The sequence below is a fragment of the Lonchura striata genome, chromosome 1 (assembly GCF_046129695.1).
Source record: "Lonchura striata isolate bLonStr1 chromosome 1, bLonStr1.mat, whole genome shotgun sequence".
NCBI classification, from domain to species: Eukaryota; Metazoa; Chordata; class Aves; order Passeriformes; family Estrildidae; genus Lonchura; species Lonchura striata.
In genome coordinates this window covers 104716710-104743053 of record NC_134603.1, presented here as the reverse complement: position 1 = coordinate 104743053, position 26344 = coordinate 104716710, and the positions used below count along the sequence as shown (strand labels likewise).

Here is a 26344-nt window from a genome sequence, read left to right as displayed (position 1 = left end):
TACCTATTCCCTTTGGTGTAACTACTCATATTAGTTCAAAAAGGCAGAAAGGAGAAGCAGAAAAATAAGTGTTAAAAAGGGATCTGTAAGGTCCAATGATAGTAAAAGAAGGTAAGTTAACATAAATTTTTTTCTCATTAACCAGTTTATTCTAATTGCTGTTGGAGAACCAATGAAAAAGAGTGCATTGTCTCATCACCAATGATCACATCTCTCTTGAATCATAAAACACGTGTTTCCAGAGGTCTGGAACTGCCTTGGCAGCTGCTACTTATTCCTTAGGGATAATTTATCTTAATCAGAAATTCAGCTTTGTTGCCCACCTAATGTATAAATTAAGGACTCCAGCTCTGAGAATTTTTCTTAGCACCTGACCATCATCATATATTCTGACACATAACCAGTTATCCTGCCTACAAAATACTCAGAACAATTTGGTCTCAGGCTCATACTTGGGAAAGTGTGCAGAACTGGCACCAGATGAATCTCAGGACAAGATTCGTCAAGTTGCAGACCTTTGAAGGAGGACTAATGCAGCTGTCTTTTCCACATCAGACATTTCTGTTCTCCTTGTTGAAACTCTAAGCCTTAGGCAGGAACCAAATCCATTGGAATAGAAAAGCCAACCCAGAGGCCTTTTATTTTGTAGCTCATTCAAGATTAGGATGAAATTTTGCTAGTGGTCCCCAAACTGCATTTCGACAGTGACTGGCAGCAGAAGGATGAGACTGGCTTAATTCACTCATAGTCTAATGAAGTTTTCTCTTAACAATTTGAGAAGAATCAAAAATGGTCTATGACAAATTCAAGTTTGACAGTCATCTATTTCCAAGAAGTTTCAGAATCATTGCTACTGGTGATGAACAATACTATGTATGACTACAGCCTCTTGATACTTGCTCACAGGTTCAGGACATACTCCTTCAGTAGACTACTGGAAAGAAATCATTCTCTCCAAGTAAAATAAAGCCACAAGTTGCTCCTGAATGGGAATCTTAACAGCTGCAGTACTAGCTCCTCTAACAATCAAAGGTGTGACTTTGATGATCATTTTGCCTCACAAATCTCATTCTCAAAGTGCTTCTTTTGGTATTACAAAGTGACTCTAATTTAATGTTGGCATGTATAGTCCACGCTGTTGCCATATATGTTCTGACCCTGACATTCTTTTGACATTACTTATCTACAGCGGCCAGCAGAGACAACTCTCAAATAACATATTTGTTCACTTGGGGGTAAAGTCATACACACACATTTATGTTCTTATGCAATGGGAAGCAAGTTCTGCAGCTTTACAGATATAGTACATGCAGTATCCTGGAACTCAGGACAAAAATACCCAAACAACCCATTGCAAAGAGAGGCACATGGCTAAAGAGAAAGTCCTAGTCAAAACGACAAAGTCTAAAGTCAAAACACCTTCATAAATCACCTTGTTGGATTCTTCTGGAGTAAGAGGCAAAACATGCTTAGAAAACAGTAACTGCTTTTCCTATTAAACTTATACTCCAGAGGTGTATAGACCAGAGTAATTTATTCTGTTTTGTTAATAAGGAAGCATCTTGGTAAAACTGTAAATTATTTTTGTTTAATAACAGCAAATGGAGCATCACAAAAATACATGTCCTCTATGTGTCTATTGCAAGCCAGACAAGGAAGCCTGGCAGTTGCTCGTTATTATTCGTCATGCTGCTTCTAATGAACAGATCTACACTCTCACTTTTCATTGGTTTAATCAAGGATTCTCTATGATATGCAATTAATCTTTAATATGAAAGTGATTAGGGAGAAGGCAAAAAATGCAGCTGAACATCCTGACCACTGAAAACCAGATTAAGGAATTATTCAAAATCCATTCCCTTTATATTGCATTTTTACATTTGCAAATTTCTTGATACATGAAACCTCAATGAAACAAGTTTATTTTTATAACCCATGGAAAAAGACCCACAGTTTTCATTCAGATGGATATGTTGGTAGCTTTTTACAGCAGTGAGCCCACATTGCAATTCTAGCACTCAAAGAAAACAGGAGGAAATTACATTACCACAGTTTATAGAAAGGTATTGGGAGTCTTGAAATCATAATACTGGCAAAGCTTCCACATCCATCCCCTCCTGGTCAAACATACCAAAAAACACTAGATGTGAGCTTAGGTTGTCCAGCCTTGCTGAACCTTGTCTGCATCAGAAGTCTTTGAATAGGGGCTTAAAAAATTAAGACTCTTTACACAGATGGATGGCCTTGACCACCACTACACATCTAATTAAAGCTTGAGATCCACTGACTGCATATGGCAAATCTTAAGGACAGGAAAGAGGCTGAAAACTAGGAAGAAATCAACCAAAGACTGACTCTCTGGGTTCACTGTGGAAAGGACAAAGCGCCCTGGAATGGCTAAGCAGAGAACAATAAAAACATCACAAAAGGGTGTTAAATAAGGTTGTCTGAATTTTCCAATCAACCCACACAAATGTTTTGAGATGACGCATGAGCTACTGAAAAAAAAATCAAAATTGGTATTTTAGAAGGTCAGTAGATTATGACAAGCATTACTTTTAATCAAAAACAGAAGTACAGTATAGGCTGGTTATACAGCTAACAGTGCTGTAAGCAAGCCTTTTAATATGGGTAGTCTTTGCATGTATTTTTGTTTCACCAGAAGCTTCAAAGGAGCTTTCGAAAAAATCTTTTGAAACACAAAGGTCCCTAAGAACTAGCTTCTGAGGAGATTTATGGAAACCAAGATCCTTTAAAAATTCTCTTTTTAAAATAATAATAATCAGCTAAAATAGAAAAGTAGGCAAGAACACGTTACTATGTACATCTTTGACAATTTCATTCAACTCTGCTCAACCGACCATTTCCACCAGGATAATTTCCAAGAGTCAGGAGAAAAAAGACAATTCTGTGAGACAACTGTTTTCCTTTCCTTCTGAAAGAAAAACACTTGACTACTCTGTTGGGTAAGCAGAGGTCTGAAATGGGTGAGTCAACTTTGAACAGTAATGTATTAAAAGATCCAGCCATATAGGACTCACAGAGCTGGATCCTATTCCCCAAGCAGGGCAATGTCCCCATATCTCCAGAACCTGCCTCTACCCTGGCAGCTCCACAGACTAACACTGCCTTCCACCTGCCACACCATCCCTTGCAGCAATATATAATAATACATATAAACCAGTGTGGATTTCTTTTAATGATAGGATGTCTTTGATACTTATGAATTCCGTCTGGTATTTGGCCCTGTATAGCCACCTCTATAATTGATTTTTGAATTAAAAACTAGAAAATAAAAACCCATCTTCCCATAAAAGCTCACAGGCATGATAGCACACCATACTAAGTTTGAACCCCTGAAGTGACAAGAATAATGTGGTAGCCTTGCATTTCTAAACCAGGATCAATATAAATTGATTATTTTAAGCTGCTTTTGTATTCTTTTCTTTTCTTGAAAAATCATCACTAACACAGCTCAGAAATAGATTTTACTAAAACACCACCACCTTTCCAATGACATAAATGCAATCACTCCCCTGCACATGGAACTACATGTCTCAGAAAGGGGAGATGTGCACAGCCCAAACAATGGAGCAGACCCCTGAGTATACCAGTCTTTCCTTGCCCACACTTCCAGACCCTCTTAGTACAAATCCTCTGACATTCAACTCAAGCTTCTATTTTCACATTTCATGCCTATTGCCTGCATTGTGCAAACCTGAATAATTAATTATATTCAGTCTGAAATAAAGTAAAACTGAAATCTGCTTCACACCTTGCAGTCCTTCCATATTTTCCCTCATGCTTTCCCAGTACTGCTACCTTGAAAGAGAAGTGACCTTAACTGTTCATAAGAGAATCAGGCTCTCATAGTATCCTGTCTCCGAGCTTTAGAAAAGCATCTCATGAAGAAAAGAGACACTTAACATGTGCTTAAACATGTTCCTAACTTCATATAATCAAATGAATCTTTATACATTGTTTATTATATCCATCTAGCTTAAATGCCTGTAATTCCCCCACTCCCAGTGCACAGAGCCTCCTTCCATGGAGCAGCTTTTCACAACACCTAGAGGAACTTAATTACCTCCTCAACTTTGACCCCTCTGTCAGATTCAAATAAGCTGATCAATGGGGTCAAAAGGTATAAGGTACAAGTAGAAGAGAGACAAAGAGACAACTGGATCAGAGGATTGTTAATCTGTAAGCCTCATTTCCTCCTGAAACCAGGCTAAAGAAGTATCTTGGGACAAAAGACTTGTGACAGCCCATGCCTTACCTACTCATGTGCAGGAATGCAGCTGGATAGCAGGTAATTATAGACTGGAGGATTTAGGGGATTGTTTTAAATGACGTGCCTACCCTGGAGCAAAAGCTTTAAAAGGACAAATTGGAAGAAGTCATTATCTCATCCAACCTCTTCCAGTGTTTCCTCCCTTCCCCCTCTTTTTAATTTTAACCTTGATCACAGCCTGCTCCAACAGTCAGGCTTCTCCTTTTGTTTGACACTGTAGTAAAGTTGTAGAGCTGTTTGTGAAATGTGTTGCCATGGAAACTAATGTGTGCTGCCATGGAGATCATGTCAAATCCAGCTTCACATCTTCACTGCAGACTCAAGAAAAGAGGAAGAGAAGGCAAGGAGGAGAAATCCTTCCTTGAAAAACCACATGTTTTGAAATATTAGCAAACCTAACAAGAGAAGTGACAAAAATCGAGGTTACTTTTAAACCATCAACATCAACTAATAATTCCCACTATGCTTTCTGAGATGCTATTTCTTTTAATGATGTTCTCAGAACCCGCATAGCTCAGGGCTTCAAAGTGTTGAACAACATATATGCAAAATCCTGGATTCATATTTGAGCTATCTAGACACCAAAAAAACTTTGCTCAAGAATTTTTCCAAGTCAAGTAATTTCAAGAAGCACAGAAGGAAAGAAAAAACAAGTAACTGCAAAAGGTGCATAAAATACAAGTGTTTTAATAAGATAAATTCAGCAATGATTCATGACATACATACATGGTCAGATTAAGACCTAGAAGAGATTAAGGAACTGAAGTTCATTCAAAAGAAAACACCTAAAAAAAAAAAAAATCTAGACATCTTTTTAAAGTGAATGGTAGATACAAAATCTTGTATTCATTTCCCTACACTTTAAAACTCCAATTCTTATTTTTCCTGTATTCTTTAAATAAAAAGAAGAAATTATAACTAAAAGTCACCAGTAAATTACATTAAGGTTATGAGGTATCTTAAATCCTCCCAGTAGGCAAATCCTAACCATTCAGGCTCCTTGAGCAAAACCCAATTGACACAAACTCTGCTTTAGCCCATTCAAACAAATTTCAAGCAGAGTTTCTTTAATGAGTGTGCACAGTCATCCTGCTTTAAAAATAAAGCTATGTCTAAATCTTTGCCAGATCAGAGATAAAGTTTGCCTGACTTGTGAAACTATTTGAATTACTGATAATAAAATGTCAGAATAAGGAAACATATAAATTAATGTTCAAAGACCCATCATGAAGAGCGATGCCTTCATCAGTTAATACTAGATCTCATCAAATAAAATATATATTATGTTTTATGCAAGATATAGTGCATCTCCAGATTATAACAGTTCTCCACATTTGATGGCTCTGCATCAAGCAGTGAGCATTTCCATATTTTGTAACACATGAGAAAAAATATTTTGATATTCTAAAAATGCATTTTGAATACAAACTAAGACTACAAATTTAAAATTCAACCAGAAGGAGAAATAAGCACTAAAACCATAAACAAACATGTCTTCTTCCCCAAGCTGATGGACTCCAGGAAAAAAAAAAAAAAAAAAAAAAAAGCCAAACCCTTGCTAAAAGTTTTACAGCAAGGAAAACTTTGCAGATATACCAATCCAAAGGATTTGTCTGAGAAAAACATTACAGATATAAAAATGCCTGGAACTCATGCTGCTATATGTCCACATGGGAAACCCTCCTCTAAAATCTTAAGAGCATCACATGTTTTCTTATACACAAAAGGTATTTCAATGTGCGTTTCACAAAACTAGATATTTAATCAATACTCCTATACTTCATGTTAGCCTGCAGGCAGAAAACCTGCCCCATATCTGGCACCTGGCTAGTCTGTTAACTTTCTAGATGTTGCAATAGTCTCCAGGAAGAGGGAAAAAAAAAAAAAAAAAAAACACAACTGATTTTTATATTCCCTTGACATTGAATTTAAGCAGCCTGCCTCAGAGGCTGCAAAGTCTAGACAAAGAAGAGTAAGTCAGGACTACAATCCCTCTTGCAGGCATTTACTCTGATGAGAGTACAAATTCAAAAACAGCATCAAGATACTGCTTACAGGAAGTAACAGGAAGTAACAAGAAGCGGATTCATCAAGAAAAAGCACCTCAAACTAATTTAATTTTCTTCTGCAGCAAAGTAACAGTTTTGGGGCTCAGAAAAATGCACACTTTATATCTTGACCATATTTAAGGTTTATATCTTGACCATATTTAAAGTTTTTTATATACTTTCACATTTAAAAACAATTTTTTTAAAACATTTTTTCAATAAAGTTTGGAAAACATGATCTAGATAACATTAATTCAGCAGTTATCACTGGTTCTACATGACTGATTGGTAGAGACCTGGATGAATTCCATGTGCTAGTCCTGCTACATCTCTAAGTGAATGACAAGAAAGAGTTAACTTGTTAAATCTGTAGAACAAACAGAACAAAGAAAGACCAGAAGTGTGAGGGATAGGATTCAAATTGAGTATTTTTGGGGTAAAGTGGAAAAATTGGAAAAACCAGGAAAGAAACACAGCTGTACACACTGCATAAATACAGTAAGGAGAACCTGGAGCCAGGTCTTATGATTTAGCCCCACTGTGCAAGCCCTGGGCAGCCACTCAGTCACTCTCCCCTCGGTGGGATCAGGGAGAGAATCAGAAGAGCAAAAGCTAGAAAACTCATGGGTTGAAATAAAGACAAGTTTAACAAAGAAAGCAGAAGCTGCACTCACAAGCAGAGCAAAGAAATTAATTCACTGTTTCCCATGGGCTTGCTAGTGTTCAGCCATCTCCAGGAGAGCAGGGCCTGCCCCATCAGGTGGAACAGTTACTTGGGAAGACGAACACCATGACACTCAAAGTCAACCCCTTCTTTCTTCCTTCCCCAGCTTTACATGATGCCATATAGTATGGGATATTCCTGTGCTCAGCTGGGGTCAGCTGTCCTGGCTGTGTCCCTTTCCAATTCCTTGTGCACATCCAGCATCCTCATAGCAGGGGTGGTACAAGATGCCGAAAAGGCCTTGAAGCTGTGCAGGACCTGCCCAGCAGTAACAGAAACATCTCTGTATTATCAACTCTCTTTTCACCACAAATCCAAAATACAGCCCTACACCAGCTACTGTGAAAAAAATTAACTCCACCCCATCCAAAACCAGCACACCAGGTAAGATCACTCAGAAAGAATCCATTGGTAAGAGGGGATGACAATCTGAACAGGACAAGCTACTGAGCACAAGGCAAACAAGCAGGCTGTGGCACACAAACATGACTGTGCCCCACAGAACACATGCACTTGTCCTTCCACTCTGCTGAGCATCTCAGACCTTCAGCTGCAGTACTACATCCTCACCTGGGTGCTGCATTTGAAGAAACAAAGGAGCCAATTGGAGCCACAGGAAAGAGCAAAGAAAAACACAACATGTAAAGATATATATAACTGAGACTAGCTAGCAAAAAAATGGAAAAAAGATGGAAGACAGAGTGGGAAGAACAGTGCAAATGACACCATTAGAGATGCTTCTGTGAAGAAGAAGGAATATTTTTTCTTGTGGCCACAGTGGGTGGGACTGATAACACCACAGCGAGAGTCAGCTTAGACATTATGAAAAACTTCCTAACAATTAAGAGTGCAGAACAGGTGTGATATGGTAAATACAAGGAAAATGAAGCAGCTCTTTAAAATTGCTGTCACTTTGGAGTAAAAGACAGTGGGAGAGGTACTGTATCTGTAAGCAAAATTTTTCTTCCTCTTCCCTAAGGAATGGCTTGGAAATGGTCACTACTCCATTTTATCAAGAAGCTACTCCTTGAAACATCACTTCTAACTGATAAATAAAAAAAGCCAGGTAAAATGACTGCTTGTGATGAGAATCTGCTTTCTTGTAAAACTGAATATTTACATATAGCAATGGAACAATTGAATATGGCAATGTACTTCTTTTTTCAGTTGGCATTTTCTATTATTTGCATACTTCTAGTAAGACACAACAAGATATGACAGTTGCTCCAATTTCTTGTCAAATTCTTTTTGTATTTTCATCTGCAATAAATGGCAAATGGGGTAAAAGCAATGACAGGTACTCTCCTCACCATATGAGGAGGGGGAGAAAAATTACATACACAAGTGATCCATTAGTTTAATGCAAAAGAGATTATGGAAGCAGTAGTCACTCAAGAGCAAAGGGATAAGTGATGTTCTCACAAGCCATTACGCTAATGGTGAGAGCAAGGGAATGCCTCTGTAATTGCCAGAGAGCAGGCTGAGAGAGACCTCTGGGGATTCAAACAGTGCACAGGGCAAAGGAGAAACCACTCAGCCCTGGCAGAGGGATGACTGCTGACTTACAAAATCACATGTGTTATTACAGACATCAGACCCATCCTTGCAGCCTTTACTTGTTAAATGTCAGTCCCTGGTTTGTTCAAGACCCCTTGAGTCAAATGTATTTCAAAAGCATTGCCTAGGGGAGTAAAGGATCAAGTGTTAAGTTCCCTGTATTCCCTCCTCCTCAGTTAATTTGCTATTTCCAGTTTCCCAATTCAATCCTCATCTGTAGAGGCAAGAGCAGAACATGGATGCAGTCTTCCCAATGCACAGCTCTGAGCTCTACAAAACCTGGTCACACCAAGGGAAGAAGTGAGCCACTTCCTTTTCATGCCTCTACTAGACCTGGCCCAAGCTGCTTCCTTAAAATTTGCCATACCACGTATATCTCCATCCCTCGTCTGACCTTCCCTCAATGAGTTCACTGCCCTTCCATCTCCAGGGTTCAGCCAGTGCCAGACTGCTTGTGGACAACACACATGAAAAATTAACCACACTGATATAAAGCAACGCAAATCTGCTGAAGCCTCGTGAGCTAACCCACTATGCTCCAGCTACAACTCCACAGGAGGCTGGCACGGCTGCTGGCATGCTCCCTTTTAGCCAGTGAAGGTTAGAAATGGTATCTCTGAACTGTGGGGTGACTCTTTAGTACACAGTCAAAGTGAGATGTAGCAGACACATGTGGCCACATGCCTCAACCAGCCCTGATTACCAGAACCAAGGAGTCACTTCCCAGACTTGATGTGCCCCCTGCAGTGCTGACCTCCATCAATCAGATAGTTTAACACTGCTTTCAGACACTTTATTGTGCTTCATATCACACAGGTTTGGTAATCTGCACAAGCTCTTACCAATGGGCACACATGCTGACAAATGTCTCCCTACTCTGTTGGCTTTTTGGCAGTCCACAATAGGTCACTCTTAATGCAATTTCATTTCCTTAATTAAATCTTCCCTGAGGTATCATCACTGAGTATTATTTCCCTTTGATTATTTAATATTTCAGAATAGAGACAGTCTCACCCAGCTTTCATGGGGTATAAAGTTCCTCCCTTGATTAACCCCCAGAGAAGATGAAAGGATTTTTCTTTTTGAGTGAGTAGCATTCATGTTTGCAAAATAAACAACATCTAAAAGGCCATATAACAAGGCTGAAGAGAATATAAGGGAAAAAGTGAAGCATAGCCAAGTCAAAACCACCCCAAATCAATACAAGAAACCCTGTCATTTCTTGCTACATGAAACTTGCAGAGTTTTTTTGCAACTGGGCAGAAAGACTCCTAAATACAACCAGTTTCTGGTGAGAGCAGCACTTTTGGGAATTTACTAAAAACCAAGGCCTTTCCTAATGTTTGCTGTATCTATAGTCACAGGGTCAAAGAAAAAAATTTCAGCTTTCCAGCAGTACAATTCCAACCTACACACACTGAAGGCCTTGAACCCTGTAAGAACCCTGATTTCATAGGAGAAAGTCTCCACATCAAAAATCTTGAAAATTCCTCCATTGGCAGGGAGTCCAACTCTTGAGTTTTCAACACATATAGACAGAATTATTGCCTATATGCAATATAGACAATATATGAAATTACTATTGCTGTACATAGTTATGTGCAGAGGATTATGAATCAACCATTATTGCTTGTGACACCTTCCACTGAACATAATGACATTCAGCCCCCTCAGTTAAAGCAAAACTAAACTCTCCAGGGAGACAGACACAAATTATATGAGCAACATACACTTCAAGGAAATGCTAATATGAACTACCACAATAATACTGACCAGAAATTCCAGTCTTGTATTGACACAAACAACCCTACAGTAGATGTGAGGTGAGATTTACATCATCCAGCTCTAGCTGTTTTGCTTAAATTTGCATTGAGGCTTCCTTGCGAGAGAGACACAGGAAATTACAACTTATCTTAAAACAGAGAATGGTTCATCCCAAGCCCTTCTCCCAACTACAAAGAACCCAGTTATTCCATTGGCACAAAGGGCTCAATTCTAGACAGTTAAAGTAAGGTGAGATATATTTAATACAGCAATAGGAGAAAGATCCCCAGAACACCCACCAAAATGAACAGGAATCCCCAGAACCCTCTAAGAGCCATAATGACCCCAATAAGCAACTTAGGCATGAAAATCCGAAGCAGAACTCATTGAGGTCTTCTGCATTTTGGAAGATTTAAATATTTCACCTACTAATAAGGCAAAGTCAAAAATGTCAGAAACGTCAGAAGCAGCTGTCTCACACATGACAACTGTCAGACACAATTTTGTGAAATACAAGGTGTAGCAGTGAATCATCCAGTGTCTGGCTGTACACCCAAACCCCTCTAACATCATACAGATAAAATGAACACAGCAGTGGTTCGCAGATATTATTGAATTGGACATTTTGTAGCAGCAAAGGGAAGGATCTGAAAGAAGAAAGTAACAAAACTATTCAGGCAGTCTCCTACCAGTGGCTCAATAAGTAGCAAAAGCATCATGAAGTGAGTTGCCAGACTTTGTTGCAAAAACAAAGTACTTCAGTCATGTTAAGTATCCAGCAAAAGAAGAGGCAGAGGGCACAAGAACTTGTATAAGAATAAGCACTATTAGCCTATCCACAAAGATAAAAACAAGATTAATAGATGAAAAAAATTGACCTGGGATTCAAATAAAATGAAACAGAGGAGAAAAATACCCTCACAGCAGAGTTTTAACTTGCAGAAAGCCGATGAAGTTAAGATTACCATACAAAAGGAGAAAAATTACCAAATCATGGACAAAGATTTTTGTCAAAAGACAAACAGAAAATTAAATTCCACAGTAATGCAGGAATAGAGGTAAATTTGAACTAATTTAAAAAAAAATCAAATACTACAGCTAAAAATACTACCCTGACCAAGATATTGTGGTGGGAGGAGACAAAGGAGAGAAAGGAGTCACATATGAGAAACTGGATTGCATCCAGTTAGTATGAGATAGTAGTGGAATAGGACCACACAAGATATCCAGAGCTATAACAAAAGATGCAAAGCTGTGCATTAGGGGTTGGAGTTAGAAGACAATTAGTATGCAATTTAATGAGAAAGGAGTATCCCAAAAATAGTAGTCCACAGTATAATGGTGACAAATCAGGAGCAGTACCAAAGATAAAGGCAGAGGAGAATATTATGAGATGATTCAGGGAAGGATAAAAGACAGCTGAGGGAAGAAAGATATGAGGTTCACATGGGATGGCATGGGGTGGGATGGGGAGGAAAGGAATCAGGTTCATAACATCCTAAAGGAAGTGATTCTTAATGCAGAGCTACTTGAGCTGTGAAATTAATTTTCAAATATAATGGAGGTACAGATAGGTGCAAAGGAAAGCAGAGGCGATTTCATGGAGCAGATCTCTGTTGAATGGTACTAAATCTACAGAAAACTCAAGCAGTTAAAGTTTCTGAGCAGCAAATAGTTTGGGTAAGGTTAAAGAAATAATACAGAAAAATGTTTTTTCTCAGAGCAGACAAAAATCCCTGACAAACACCATTTCCATTGCCTTAGTAAGTCTGGACCAAAGGCCCTTAGGCCTTCACATTTGTTCAGACTCCACCCAGGTCACAAACACAAAGCCAGTAAAAACTGATGCTTCCACAAGGAGAAACAACTTGCCATCCTCCCACTTCCTATTCCCAGTCTTTACTGGATGTTTCCTTGCATTGCCATAAGCCTTCACAGAACAGCCAAGCAGATCTCACTCTGGGTTAAAAGCACACAGCATAAAATAACTGGTTACTTCTAACCCGGGTCACTTCCCTGACACAGCTCTCCATGCAGGCACACAAATGCATGTCCTCACCCAAGGGAATGACTAACATGCAGAAAAGAGTGGCTAGAGAAGCAGACGGATGCACTGGGATTATTTAGCCTGGAGAAGAAAAGGCTCAAAGGGGATCTAATCAATGTGCATAAATGGCTGGTGGGATGGAGCGAGGCAGACTGAGCAAGGCTCTTCTCGGTGGTGACCAGTGATAGGACCAGAGGCAATGGGCCAGACTGAAATACAGGAAATTCCCTTTAAGAAAAAAACATTAACTAAGAAATAAAAAAGCCCCAAACAACCGTGAGGCCTGACAAATACAGGTTACATAGATAATTGGATGGCAGATCTGACACAACATTCTATGGAAGAACTTCAGTGCCTGAAAATTTTGGGTCAATACACTGAAAACAGCTAAGTATTTGTGCAGAGCATGACAAGGATCTCTGAAAGATTCCCATTTTTGTCCATGGACAGCAGAACACCTCTAAGGAAAGGGAAAGAACTTTTCAAAATATTTTTTCCTACACATATACTTCGAATCCATACTCAGCCTAGAAAAAGACTAAGCACAGTGATAAAGTTTCTGCTAATTCACTTTTGCTTCATCTGTCAACAGACTAAAAGTTTAACACCTCCAAGTGCTGTCCAGCTAATAGAGCAGTTCAGGATTAGTTCTGCCTCCTGCTATGTGAGTACCTTGACCAGGGAACCAGAGGCACAGCAGAATACCCTCCAATCCACCATCCAGCAGAAGAGGTGCCAGGCCTGGGGGAGACTGAAAGGTAATTGTACACAAAAGATGCAAGGCAAGGGCTAGCAAACAAGCACAAGGAATTTGTTAACTAAACAGAATTAGAGATAATCTCATGGTATTAAAAAGATCCATTGATTGCCTCTTTCTTCATCTCAGGAGATGACAAAGCTGCTGTTGAGAAGCTTCTTCTGAACAAGGAACTGCTCAACTGTCAAACAAATTGCTGTCACACTAAAGAAATGTATTTTCCACATTCGTGTTTTGCCAGACTAAACAGCTGGAGGATGGTCTTCAACATACCAGAGCAACCCACAAGGCAAAGAGTGAGGGTTTTTGAAGGAATAAGACAAATCACCACCAAAGTGTAAGACTTTAATTGAAGCTATCATTTTTCTGCCCATTGCACTAGGGACTAGTTTGACTCCCCCAAGAGAAGTGAAACCAAAATGGGACATTTGTCTCCGCAATAAGGACCAGTTTTGAACAATCTGGTGAGAGTTTGCCTTTGCTCTACCCTAAGATAGCCCCATTGTGCCAAAATAGAGGCCATTTTACAAACAAAAATAAGAAGACCCAATACCACTGAAACCAGGAGGGTCCAAACAGTAGCACTATACTTAGTCTGCACCAGATAATTGAAAGCCCAAACACAGATTCAAACAGCTATTAAAAAAGGTGTTTGTGAGGTGGAAGGAAGTCGAGATAACGAGAAGGAAAGAAACTGCTCCCAGCAGTATCAGGAAGGAAAAAAGAGAAACTCACTAGCATAACATTTGACTCTAAACAGGGAAAACTGAATTCAAAAAGGGAGCAGGAATCCTGTTCAAGGTGATCTTGTTAAGCCAAAAAGCAACTGTGTATGTCTGGGGGACAGGCTTCCCTCACTGATGTGTTTTTGTTTTCCAGTGTACAAGCATTAGAAAACTGCAAACTGAGAAATCTGTGTGGTCTCTGTCCCACAGTTATTTTAAGACCTCATGGGCCAAATGTATCCCTAGTGCAAGGTCAGTGACTTAAATGAACTTGGCATAAGCAGAGAGATGGGCCCCAGGCTTCCGTGAAGTAAATACAATAGTACAGCACTTTATTGATGTGCACTGGAGATGGGAGATAATTTTTAAGAAAGGGCTGTATAAAGAAATGGCAGAGTAGGTCAAATCTCATTCTCTGCACTGTGGGAAATTGAAGCATTCTGAAGTTTTCTTTACAGCTGAAACATAACAACAACCACCACCTTGCCACACCTCAGTGTCTGATCTCTCCCAACTGTATCTGATCATTAAACAAGGCTGCAGGGCTCCAGATCCTCTGAACAGTTGCCAGCTACAATACAAACACATTCTCATGAGGATCCATTTGATTCTGTTTAAAACAGCATTTTTTTTTTTACAGAAAACTGTTCCACTGGCAAATTTTCATGCAGCTTCACTACTTAATATGCCTCCCCTCCTCCTACACATGCATGTTCCAGAACTACTTCAAGAAGATAATTATACTGAAAATTCACAATGTATTGGATTTGCTCCTTCCAGGTCACCTGTCTTCACTGGGAGTGAGAGACTCCAAAGAAAGGAGTCATCAAAACAAGGATGATGCAATGTCTGCACATAAATGACACATATTCCCCAAAAATACTTGCAAATAAAAATACATGGAGTTCTTGGGGGATGGGAGGGGTGTTGTTTAAGAGGCTTGGTAGCCTCAATGTAGCTCACAAATTCAGCTCTTTAGTCAAGCAACTATCTATAAGAAAATAAGCATCATAATTATATCACCAATCTTGATCAACAACTCATTACTTGCTTGTGATTTGTGGGGGTCTCTAGTTTCCAGCAAATAAGCCAACAATGCTGCATAGATCTGAGTACTATTTGTATCTCCATCCCTTCCCTGTGACTCAGCATTCAGCAGGGCTGCCAAGGGCTGGTCCAAGCTCCTGAACCACACCTGAAGCTGGGCAAGCCCAGCAGGACAGCGCTGCAGGGGCGTGAACTACAGCAAGAGGAGGAACATCAGAATTGGTTAGCAGTCTCTAAAACAGTCTTCTCAATGCCAGCCCTCTCTGCTCTAAAACAGGACTATTTTTTTTCCTCCACAGCAATTACATAAAAATGGTTTATTATGCAGAAGACTTGCTACCTCCAGCAGATGCAGAATTTGCCTGCTGACTTAGGCTGAAAAAGTTTTTTACCTCCTGCTTCCTTGCCTCCTTTAAAAAACATGTATGTGGGTAAACAAGAAAAAAAAAAAAAAAAACAAAAAAAAAAAAAAAAAACTTAAAAGCTCCTAGAGGTAGCAAACTCTATTTATTCATTCATTATGAAGTGCAGTTTTAACTATGTTCCTCTAATGAGAATTGGCATGAAGTCCAACTGAGACCTCTGCAGCTACAAAATCTCCTTCCCACTCTACCATCTATCAGAATCCATGAACAGAGGATCCATGAACAGAGAAAGTGGTTATGGAAAGACAATGATTTGGCTGAATGGTGGACCTGTAAAGCATTTCTCACTAATCTCTCACCTTCATCTTCTCACTCAAACTTAAATGTGAGCCCAACAACTTTCTAGGCTCTGACCCAAGGTCCTCTGAGATTATCACATATGATATGCAGTTTATCAAAGCTCTGACTGAATTACATCAGTATCCTGTTACATGGGAATTTGTAGCTGAAAGCTTTCATATTCACCATTAGCTACCAGGATTCCACAGAAGAAACTATTGCATAAAACAAGCCAATTGAACATGCAAATTCCCACTGGATTCATCACTGATGCATGAATAAAAACAGTTCAGAAGACCAAGACTGAACACATATTCTGGGCCAGATCAAAAGAATGGGGATTACACAAAATTTAGGCATTGAAGTTGAAAATGATACTCACTGCTACTCAGTCCTGCTCTCAGTATAAGAGGATTCAGGAACCTCATGTTCTGCTCCTGTGCATCGCAGAAACACCAGTCTTGACAACCCACGTGCTACTCTGCATATAAAACACTGGAAGCAGTTCTTGGCAAAGGCACAGATAAACTCCCCCTCTACCCATTAAAGCAGAATTATGCTCCCTCTTGCTCTCTGGCTCAACAAATCTTCAAATGTTCCATGCAGAACATAACAACTTTGGCCAGATGTATGTAAAGCATGTCACACACACTTAAGAGAATCTCCCTGCCTGTCAGAACACATTCCTGGAAAGTCACAGATCTAAATCAGGTAGAAGAGAAAGGTAACACCCTTCCTGGGGTGGGCAGGTCCTCCCTGAATACCACACCTTACCCAACACACCAGTTCTGGAGTTCCTGCTTTTGAGGACCTGCCTCCCTTCAGGCACTGTTAGCCAGTTTTGCACTTAATCCAGGGCACAATGACACTGAGGGGACAGAGATGCAGCAAGCTACTTTTGCCTTCTTTACACAGGCAATAAAAAAGCCCTAGGGACAGCAGAGCCCTGCACATAAACCAGTCACATGCAGCCAACTCAAGATAATCTGTCATGCCTCTCTTCTTGGTGCAGCATTGCATGAAACATGGCTATAGTGTCCTGGATATAAGCTAGTAAGCTCACAATATACCATATACACTTAGCCGCTTAGATCTTCATTTGCTTAAGGCCCTGTTACCACTTTTCATTTCAGCATGTGGATGTCCCCTCTCGTGGTCCCACAAGGATTATTTGGATTAGCAAAGCTGCATTTATATCCTTTTTGGTCCAGGTAGCTAAAGCAGATGAACTGGGTTTTCCATGAGTTATTAGAAGGCCACCAAGAAGCCTGATCTCCTGTTCATCTCTCAGACCTACTGTGAGAAGGCCACAAGTCAGCCATCCACAACCCTTCCTGAGCTGCCAGATAATTCAGTGTTAAATCAGACTCCTCCTCAAGCACCCTATTTCACATCTTCCCCTTGCTGAGCCAGCTTGACAGCCCATCTCATGCAAAGCCTGAGCTACTACCACTGCCACCACTTATACACCAGCTTTCCTAAGGTGACTTGTCTTTCTAAGGTCAGCGGGACTCCCTCAGCAGGAAACATCACGCGTGCACACACAGCGCTGGCAGAACTAGGTTGGGAAAAAAATAGGTCAAACCAGGCATATATTTAACTTGGAGATCAAACCTCAGAATTGTATTTCCCCAAAAAATAATTCATACACATATGCACAAAATCCACATTTTAGAACCATTAGAAAATCATTCTTAGAAGAATTAGGCAACCAAAATATTTTACAGAAGCAGAGGCTCTTCCAGAAACATTTCTATTCCCACTCCAAACAGAGGTTTAAACATACATCTCCCACAAAGCCCTACATCATGCTTTTGCTGTAAGCAAGCAACTTCTTTCTCTACTATCTTTTGGGAAGTTGTTACTCATTTCCATCCAGAGCCTTAGACATTTCTTAGGGTTTTTTTGAAAGACAGTGTTGGTGCAGGGTTGAAACACTCCTGGCAGGGAGCCTGGCCTGAGCCACTACCTCTATTCCAAACTTCAAATAGTCATCTTTGCAGACAGGGGGGGTCGGGAAAGGGAAAGGAGGCGTGAGGGCAGCCTGCCCATTTCTAGAAGTTCTGCAGCAACTTCCCTGGGCTTCTGATGATCTTTTAGAATGGAAAAGACAATACAGCTGACATGTCAAAAAAATTACCATGTGGCTCCAACAAGCAAGTCAAGCAGCTGCTCCTTAGATTCCTTTTCTAGGAGATGCTGTCTTCCACTCGCTGTAGGCTCCACCTCTAGACAAACCTCAATAACTCAATTGGTAAGTTGAACACACAGAGGCACCCAGAACATTTTACCACACATTCGCTACAGTTTTGCTGCATTTCCTGCTTGTGATTTTGTTTCCACATCCCAAACTTTTTCATTCCCTGCCCAGACACAGTAAAAGCTAATATGTAAATTGCCCTAAGCTCTTCATGATAAGCAAGTATCCTCTCTGCACGACACAAAAGATAGCAATATTTAAGGACTCAGAGACTTAAGATTCGGTGATACGTGTTTTTAATTAAATGCCCTAACATAATTGCTCAAATACACATAGTAAGTTTTAGCCTACATCATGTTATTGGGTATGGAGAATTAGTCTGAGTTATTAAACATGTTTTAATTGTCTGAAACATAAAATTACATGACAAGTGCTACGTGTGCAGCAAACTGCATTGCAAGGAACAGTACATTGCAATCACTTGGTTCTTGAGCAGAGGGAAGGTAGAAAGGGGAGAACAGAATATCAAAGAGAATGAAAACATATGCGTAGAGCGGGAGTCTTTGAATATCTGCAAAGAGGATTCTTTGAGAGCGACAGTTCTGAGGAGCATCAAAGAATAAGGCAAAGTCAAATTTCAAGAGTGAGTAATGTTCTACACTGGGATGCACTTTCCTGACCAACATAAGAACTGCTGCCTTCAGTCAGGTGAGAAATCTTATTCTTTAATGGGAGCTTTGTTCACATAAAAACTGGGTAATTTCACACACAAAGCAAAATCTTTAAGGAACATTAAGAAGTGGAAACAAAAAGGAAGGTAAATCAGGCAGCCTGACCCTTATAAACCACCAAAGTGTTCACTCTTGGAAAGGGCTCTACCAAAGGACTGTGTGTTTCTCTACTGAAATCATCTTCTAGCCTAAGAAGTGGAGGAGAAAATACAGTTCAGCTCATTAGTCCTTAATATCTGCTCTGGGTAGTAACTTCTGTGGCTGTTTCTGCTTTAGCCTGCTGCTACAGTAATGAGAAAGAAATGTCAGTGCTCCATACTGGTACAAGACACAGCTAGCTTCCCTATGACACTCAGTTCTGTAAATAAATAAATAAAATCACCAGAGGCCTTGCAGCACTGCCTTTCATCAAGAAAAGTTCCAAATAACTTTAGAAGGAACATTGTTCATTCTTAAACCAAACTCAATAACACTTTATCTCAGCATCATGGCTTGCCTGTGACTCAGGGCACGAATGTAATGTTTCTGAATCATGGCCTCACATTGGTTACCACTGGAGAGCATGGTGCAGTCAAATTAGGCAACTTAAGAGCTCATGGAAAGATCTTACTCCTTATCTCTACACAACTTTCATAGGCCTCTAACAAAGAATAGGAGACAACCTAATGGCTACTGGGCATTTCATAAGTCTTGAACAGCATTGTCTTGGAAACCTACGTTCTGACCCAAGATTAAATATTTCCTCCATTTACGCCACTTTTCTTGGTTAAGCATGTGGCAATTAAACTTTGCTATTTAAATCAAGATGTGGCCTCAGAGAGTAAAGCCAGTATTATCTTTGTCTTCTTAAGGCAACCATGCAGTCATACACAAAACATGCCTCATTGAAGAAAAGTGTATATATTTTTAAAATTAAAAATCCTAGGGCCTCTCACATAGCCTTTTTAAAGACATCTGACATTAAAGACAATTGACAAATACCCAATACTTGACAGATGTTCTGCATTAAAATGTAAACTCTAAATTTAAATTTTCCTGAGACTGGATTAAGACCTTGGAATAAGACAGTATCTCCTACTTTAATGACACTATCAATCTTGAAAGGGCCCAGATTTCAAAACAAAGGCAGCAAGTTGCCCAGGATGGGGATATCAGATAATCACATTCATCCCAGTAGTTTGTCAAGCACTCGTAATAGTGCCCAGATGCCCACACAGGAAGTCCCACACACCTAAGTTATTGCATCCAGCTAGAAAGACTGCAGTTCAAACCATTTATGAAGTGCTTTATAATAGGCATACAGCTCACATGCAAAGCTAGATTATGCCCAACTTCATGGTTCTTACCTAGCTTAGCAAAGTCTGTACAACATGTAATGTACATGCTGCCAAAGAGACAGACTTTGGCAGGATTGTTTTGGGGAGGAAGAAAAGACAGCAACTCCTAAGATCCAGAGAGAAGCTCCTTGACCCATCCTTGCTCCATACAACCAGCACTCTGCCATTCCACCACAGCAAATAATGACTTGTTTTACCATCTTAACAAGAATTTCCTCCCCTCTCTTGCTCTCCTCCTACCCTTGAGAAAAGCAGAATATTTCCTGCTTCACCTCTTCTGCTTACACATGTTTCAGAGAGTTATTCCCAACCAATCCTCCTCTCTGTATACAGTGAGTAGCACAACATCAGATCTTCCCCAGCTTGCAGGATGCCATCCTAAATTTTACATGGAGATGTGTGAAAGCATTTGGTTGGCACCAGAAGTACAGCAGGCTCCTGCTTCCTAAAAAAAAAAAAAAAAAAAAACAGATAGGCCTACTGAACCACGCATTTCAGGACCTGAACCTGATTTGGCAATTGCAGGTGCACATGGCACACATTTTCCTATGAAATGGAAAAATTAATTTTACCACATGACACGGTCCTGGTGTTCAAGAGGTCATTAACAAAACTACTTTAAAAGGTGCTAATAGAAACAAATGCCCTTAACATCACAGACTTCCCAGATGACTCCTGCTATGGAGATGGATGACAAATCACTCCGTCACTCATCTCTAAATTCCATATTGACTACACTGAAGCAATTAACCATTTATTTTTAGAGCATGTTCCATTTTAAACACAAGTGATTCAGTCCAAGATATATTCTATACTCCGTTGCTATTTAATGGGTTAACAACTCTCAAATTTAAATGGATTTTAATTCTGGGAGAAATATTTGCCTTTTTGATTTTGCCTACAGACATTGGTTGGGAATTTTAATTCAGGCTTGAAACCAAACAAATGTTGGTGTTCTACAAGCATTTGCAAAGAAATATAAAAATATCTGGAGAGTGTGAAAGAGCAAGCCTGTTTTGCTAAATGCATAAAATGAAACCTCAGCGTAGGTCTCAATAATAGGCTTCCTGACTGCTGTGCACACGCTCTCTCCCACAGACCTTCTGCTCTGCAGCAAGGGAACGCTGCCTGCACTGCTGCGTCCTCAGAGAACTTTGCAATACAATGGAGCACAGCGATTCCCTGGGGAACACGGTGCTGATCACTGACTTCGATATTTCAAACACAAGCACTAGGGTTTCCCCCTGTTTCAGGATCTCAAAGAAACGGCTTGTCATATCACTCTACCCCAGCTCCCAAGCCATCTCACAGTTTATCTGCATTATAGGCAATGTTCTGGACAAAAGGATGAAGAGCTGCGATCACTAAGGCTGTTTGAACTCATGGAAAAAGAAGGGTGAGATTTTAAGTGGAAAGTTGGAGGAAGGAGAGTCCTGAAGAGCTGACAGTGGTTTCTGCTGCTGCTGCCACTGGAGGGAGAGGACAAATGGGAGCTGCAACAGGTACTGCAGCAAGGGAACCCCACTCAGCTGCTGCCCTGCTTGAACCCAGCTCCTCCCTGTTGCAAAGTCAAATGCAGTCCACAGCCAGCCACTTGCTCCCAGCAGTCTGCTGCCTGGGACAACAGCCCATTTCACCTGTATTTTGGACAAGTATTTCTGGTCCATTTCCCATAAACATCTGAGATTAAGAACACCATCTTGTCAAGGGACAGTCCCAGCACCCCCTAAGGAGCCCTGCCTGAAGAACCTAAGCTTCCTACTTCAGAACTAACGACAGGATACCCTAGCCAAACACAGCTGACCAAAAAGGCCAAGACTGACTCACAAGCCTATTATACAGCTTGCCTAGCCACCATTCATTAACTGTAAGGAAAATGACCCTGGGCTCCCTGCATCAAAGAACCTTGCCATTTCTTCTTAATTAATTCTAAGCATCTTGCTGGCCTCAAATCTCAGCTGGAAAAAAATCAACTAAAGTAGGTGGCATCTTATCTTGCTCTTTGCTACTGGCTGCACTTTTATTTTTTCCGAGTTGCACAACCCCCACCCTTCTGAGATTACCAGTGGAAAAAAAATAGTATTGCTATGTTTTTGGACAAATACCTAAGTACATAAGATGAAGTCTGTTTTAATAAGTACATAAGATCTAGTCTGTTTTAAGCTTTATAAGAATTAATGGTCATGATATCTAAGGCCAGTAGAAATACACTTCTAAGGAATTAAACCAAATGCCTGCAGTATTTGCCATTCAGCTACTGCAGAATCACAAAAGCACATGAAATGTAACAGGAGAAATGGGTAAAAAAAGCCTTAAACAGAAGCAAAACTGACTCATCTCCTTATTGCCAAAACCGAGAAAGCCACTGAGTGTAAATAAACAACAGACATTCTGAAGAAAAGGGGGCGTCACAATTCCTTTCCCTGCTAATAGGCAGATGCACAAACCCGTATGGGCAGGATCATCCTCCAGCTACTGCAAACCAATCTGAGGGACACGGCCAATGCTACAGCAACATTCCCAGCAGCACAGGTGCCACTGGAGGCAAGGGAGCATCTGAGGTGATGGTGACTCCCAGTGCAATGATGCAATGATGGTTCACAGCTGGATCTGCTGGAAAGCTGTGGCAGCTGCAGGCATGATCCACCCATGTAAGCTACACGTATATGTGGATACCCAGCTGAACTGTTTGGGACACTATTGACAAATGCATAATTTTGGCTTAGGCTGGCAAGCACCCCATCTGCAGAAGAGGAGGGAGAATGATCCAGAGCACTTGTTTAAAGCTTGAATCTGTCTCTAGAGGCCCTCAAAGACTATGAGCTATACATGCTGAAGCCAGTCTTTATGGGTACCCATAACTTTGGAAGAAACTACAAAGGGAAAGACATAGGATCATAGAGATATTTAGACAGATCAAAGGTCATAATGAAGACAAGCTATGTTCTCTGGCAAAATCTATCATCATAAATAAAGCTATTTTGGAATAATTGCTTTTTTTTTAATTACTAAAAGCCCTTCTGTTTGAACTTTGCAACTGGTGTGGAAATGAGGAGGCTGTTTTGCTGGGTATTTTTTAGAAGCATCTTTCAGAGGTGAAACCACAGGGACAACTTTAATGTCTGTAATCCACAAGGCAGATCCAACAGCTTTAAAACACAGGTAACCTATCCTCTTTATTAGAACAGCTCCTGGCCCAACACCAACTGTCCAACATCATCACTCTCAAAACTTGAATCCTCCCCACAATACCACAACCACATCTTTTGCAGTATTTCAAAAGGCAGCTAATAAGCTAAATTTCACTCTCACTATTCTTCCAAGTCACTATTCAAAAGGAGACAAGGAGAAGGATTTAGCACTACCTTGAATGAATGCCACTTAGCATCTGACGTAGCACATGCAAAACTCCACGAAGCTTCACAGGGATTATCTCACAATGGCAAAGGATGCAAGATCACATGCCATGTACATGAAACACAAAACCGCTGAAAAATGGACCTTAGTAACAAGTCTTAGCCAGTTATTTATTGGAAAACAGTAAGGACCATATTGTTTATTAGAATGCACTTTAAATACTGAGCATATGGATTTGGGATTAATTCTTTGGGATATTCTGAGCACGCGTACACAGTTTGCTTTCAAATTAATCAGCATCACATTCAGATATTGACAGTTCCTGATAAAGTCACTTAGTGGATCAGTTCATGCTCTGGCCTGCTCTGGTTTCAAATGAGTAAGCTGATTAATACTAAAAGTTTAGGAGTCCAAAGCTCAGGTCACATTAAGTCAGAAACACATGCGTGATAGCATCACACAAGTGACAAAACATGCTCTCCACCCTTAACTCACATGCCGCTTCCTGCTCACAAATGCTGGCCATCTGAGCAACCACTCTTTGTTCTGAGCTAACTCCCTGCTCACCCTCCTGAAACAAACAAGTAAACAGATCCCACATTTCCTCTGTAAGAACACATACTCTTATCCCCTGTACTAGACTGAGACTGCATTGACAGGATGAGTGGTGTGGGTTGACTAAGCATGTGCTGTCTTTTACATCTTCTTCTGGCTCCAGCATGAAAATCAACATTGCACCTGTGTTGTCCAAACTGGGTGTGCACTTCAGAGGCAGACAGAAGGGAAGCAGAGAGAGCAGCCAGGATACATACCGTACTCCACTTCTTCACAAAACACACATACTACACAGAGAAATGATAATCCCTTCTTAGTGGAAAATCCAAATTTTCAAAATGAATCCCCAAGCCAAAATGAATTACTGTAATAACTGCAATCCTCGCATGAGCACTAATCAGACAGGCACAGATGACCACCTGCTATGTGCCACCACTGGCACAGCAGCACCCTGCCCCTAATTGCTGCCCTGTTCAGACAGGGCTAGGTGCCCCACAGAACGTGACAGTGGAACTGGTAAACACAGGGACAGGAACACAGCCTGACTGACTGTTGTACAGTCTTACTACGCACTTCTGCTGAGTGCAGCATATATATTAAAAAAAAAAAAAAAAAAAAAAAGAAAGAAAGAAAAAGCACTACTGCAGCTCAAAACAGCAGGATGCAAAAATCTAAACCCAGGCCCAAATAATTTCTTCTGCAACTACAGAGAAACACATGGGAAACGATGCAAGAAAGAACAAAATGAATTGTACTGCCCATGTCAATACAAACCCATTATCTATGCAGGCTGCAAAATGAGAAACGCAGCATTTGACAATGCTACTGGCTAGAGCAATGTTCTTAACATACTTATAAGTTATTTTATTTAATTGCTAACAAAAAAATGCAGTTACATAATAACACAAGGTAATAACCAAAGTATGAAGTCACAAGATTGGCTTACAGCAACAGAGCACCGGGGGGGGGGTGGGTGGGGGGAGCAGTTTGTGCTTTAAATTTTGCTGCATTGTCAGAGAGCCAAAAACCAAAACTGGGGGCTTCTGCTTTTACAAGGAAAGGACATAACCACCAAAAATTCGGCACGGGACTCTTCATCATCTCTTGCGTGCATCCACATCCCCAAATGATGTCAATCCCCGTCGGCACGTCGCTCATCATAATTCTACACTGTTCGGTCGCTAGTGGAATTCAGCCGACAGGCCGACGGCTCAGCCCGTAACCCAGCGGGGCCCGGTGAGCTCCCCCTGCACACCGCCCCCCGCCCAGGGCAGCGCTCCCGGGCACGGCGGGGCTCCCATCCCGCACGGACAGCCCAGGCACAAAGGCGGCACCGCGCAGCCGGGCACGGTGACAGCGCACACCCGCGACCCGCCACCGCATCCCGCCGGCCGGGCGGGGGCTGCCTGCCCCGGGGAGGGCCTCTCCCGGAGCCGGGGCCGCCGTCAGCTCCATCCCGCCTCGCACTTCTCCGCCGGGAGCCGACGCCACCCGCCCCCGCCCCGCCACCCTCACCCGGGGCCGGGCGGCAGCAGCCCCTCGTACCTGGACAATGCCGGCCTGGGCACAGCTCATGCTCCCCCGGCGAGGGCAGGTCTCACATCCCACACGTGCCCGTCAGCCGGCAGGGAGGAAGGGCGGGCGGGCTCCCGGCGTGTCAGCCCCCGCCGAACCGCACCATAGTCCAGCACCGGCTGATACGCCCCGCAGCACCGCCGCGCTCCCTCCTCCTCTTCCTCCGCCCCGCCAGCCTCCTCCCACCTCGCCGCCTGTCGCTGGGTACCGGCCGCCTGGAGCCACCCACACGCCGCGGCGGGGCCCGGCCCGGCCCGGCCCGCCCCTCAGCGCTGCTCCCGCCCGCCGGCTCTGCCCGCGGAGCCCACCCGCTCCCCTCACACCATCCTCCCCCGCACAGCATCCCGGCTCTCCTCACTGATCCCGCGGGGACATCGCCGCAAGCAGCCCGGCTCACCACGCATCGGGCATGGAGGCGGGAAAAAATCAACGTGTTCTCCTCTTTGCCCCTTGAAGTCGGAGCTGCCGCCCTCACATCAACTTCTCACCAGTGCCGGAGCCTCCGGGGTGGTCATTAAAGCCTTTTCCCCGCTCACCCGAGCAAGAGATAGGGCGGCACTGCTGCTCTAGCAGCTGTCTCCTCTCCTAGGGAACACGCACCTTTCGCCATCGGCTTCTCCAGCCTCTCCCCTCCTGGACAGGGCTTTAGAGCCCCTGGGCAAAGTAAGCCACACTACCAAGCTGTGAAAAGAGCAAGTTTGAAAATACAGTTCAGGATGGGGACTGAGGTGCTTTACACGCATTTCTCCCACAGGTCTTGCAAACCAATTCACCAAAAACAGACCACAAGCTGATGGAACTGCAGGGAACAACAGCTTCCAGCAGCAGCTTGCTGTGTCTGCATCCACCGGCCAAAAGTGCTAAAGAACTGCTCTTCTTGTCAGCTGGCAGAGGGAAAAAACAGAACAATCCTGCAGAGGCC

The 26344-nt window shown here is 41.8% G+C and overlaps 1 protein-coding gene across 6 annotated transcripts in view; it reads right to left on the bottom strand.

The window, feature by feature from the left end:
* HECW1 (HECT, C2 and WW domain containing E3 ubiquitin protein ligase 1) overlaps positions 1-25659 on the bottom strand; it is a 254314-nt gene extending 228655 nt beyond the window's left edge. For 4 of the 6 annotated variants that reach the window (XM_021531969.3, XM_021531967.3, XM_021531973.3 and 1 more), the window contains exon 1: positions 25393-25659. Coding sequence is in view for 5 of the 6 variants with exons in the window: in XM_021531967.3 (XP_021387642.2) it covers positions 25393-25422 (30 nt within the window). In the remaining variant the exon portion in view is untranslated. The remainder of the gene's footprint in view (positions 1-25392) is intronic. The other 2 variants (XM_021531968.3, XM_021531975.3) reach the window with 2 other exon arrangements.
* Positions 25660-26344: the final 685 nt, after the last annotated feature.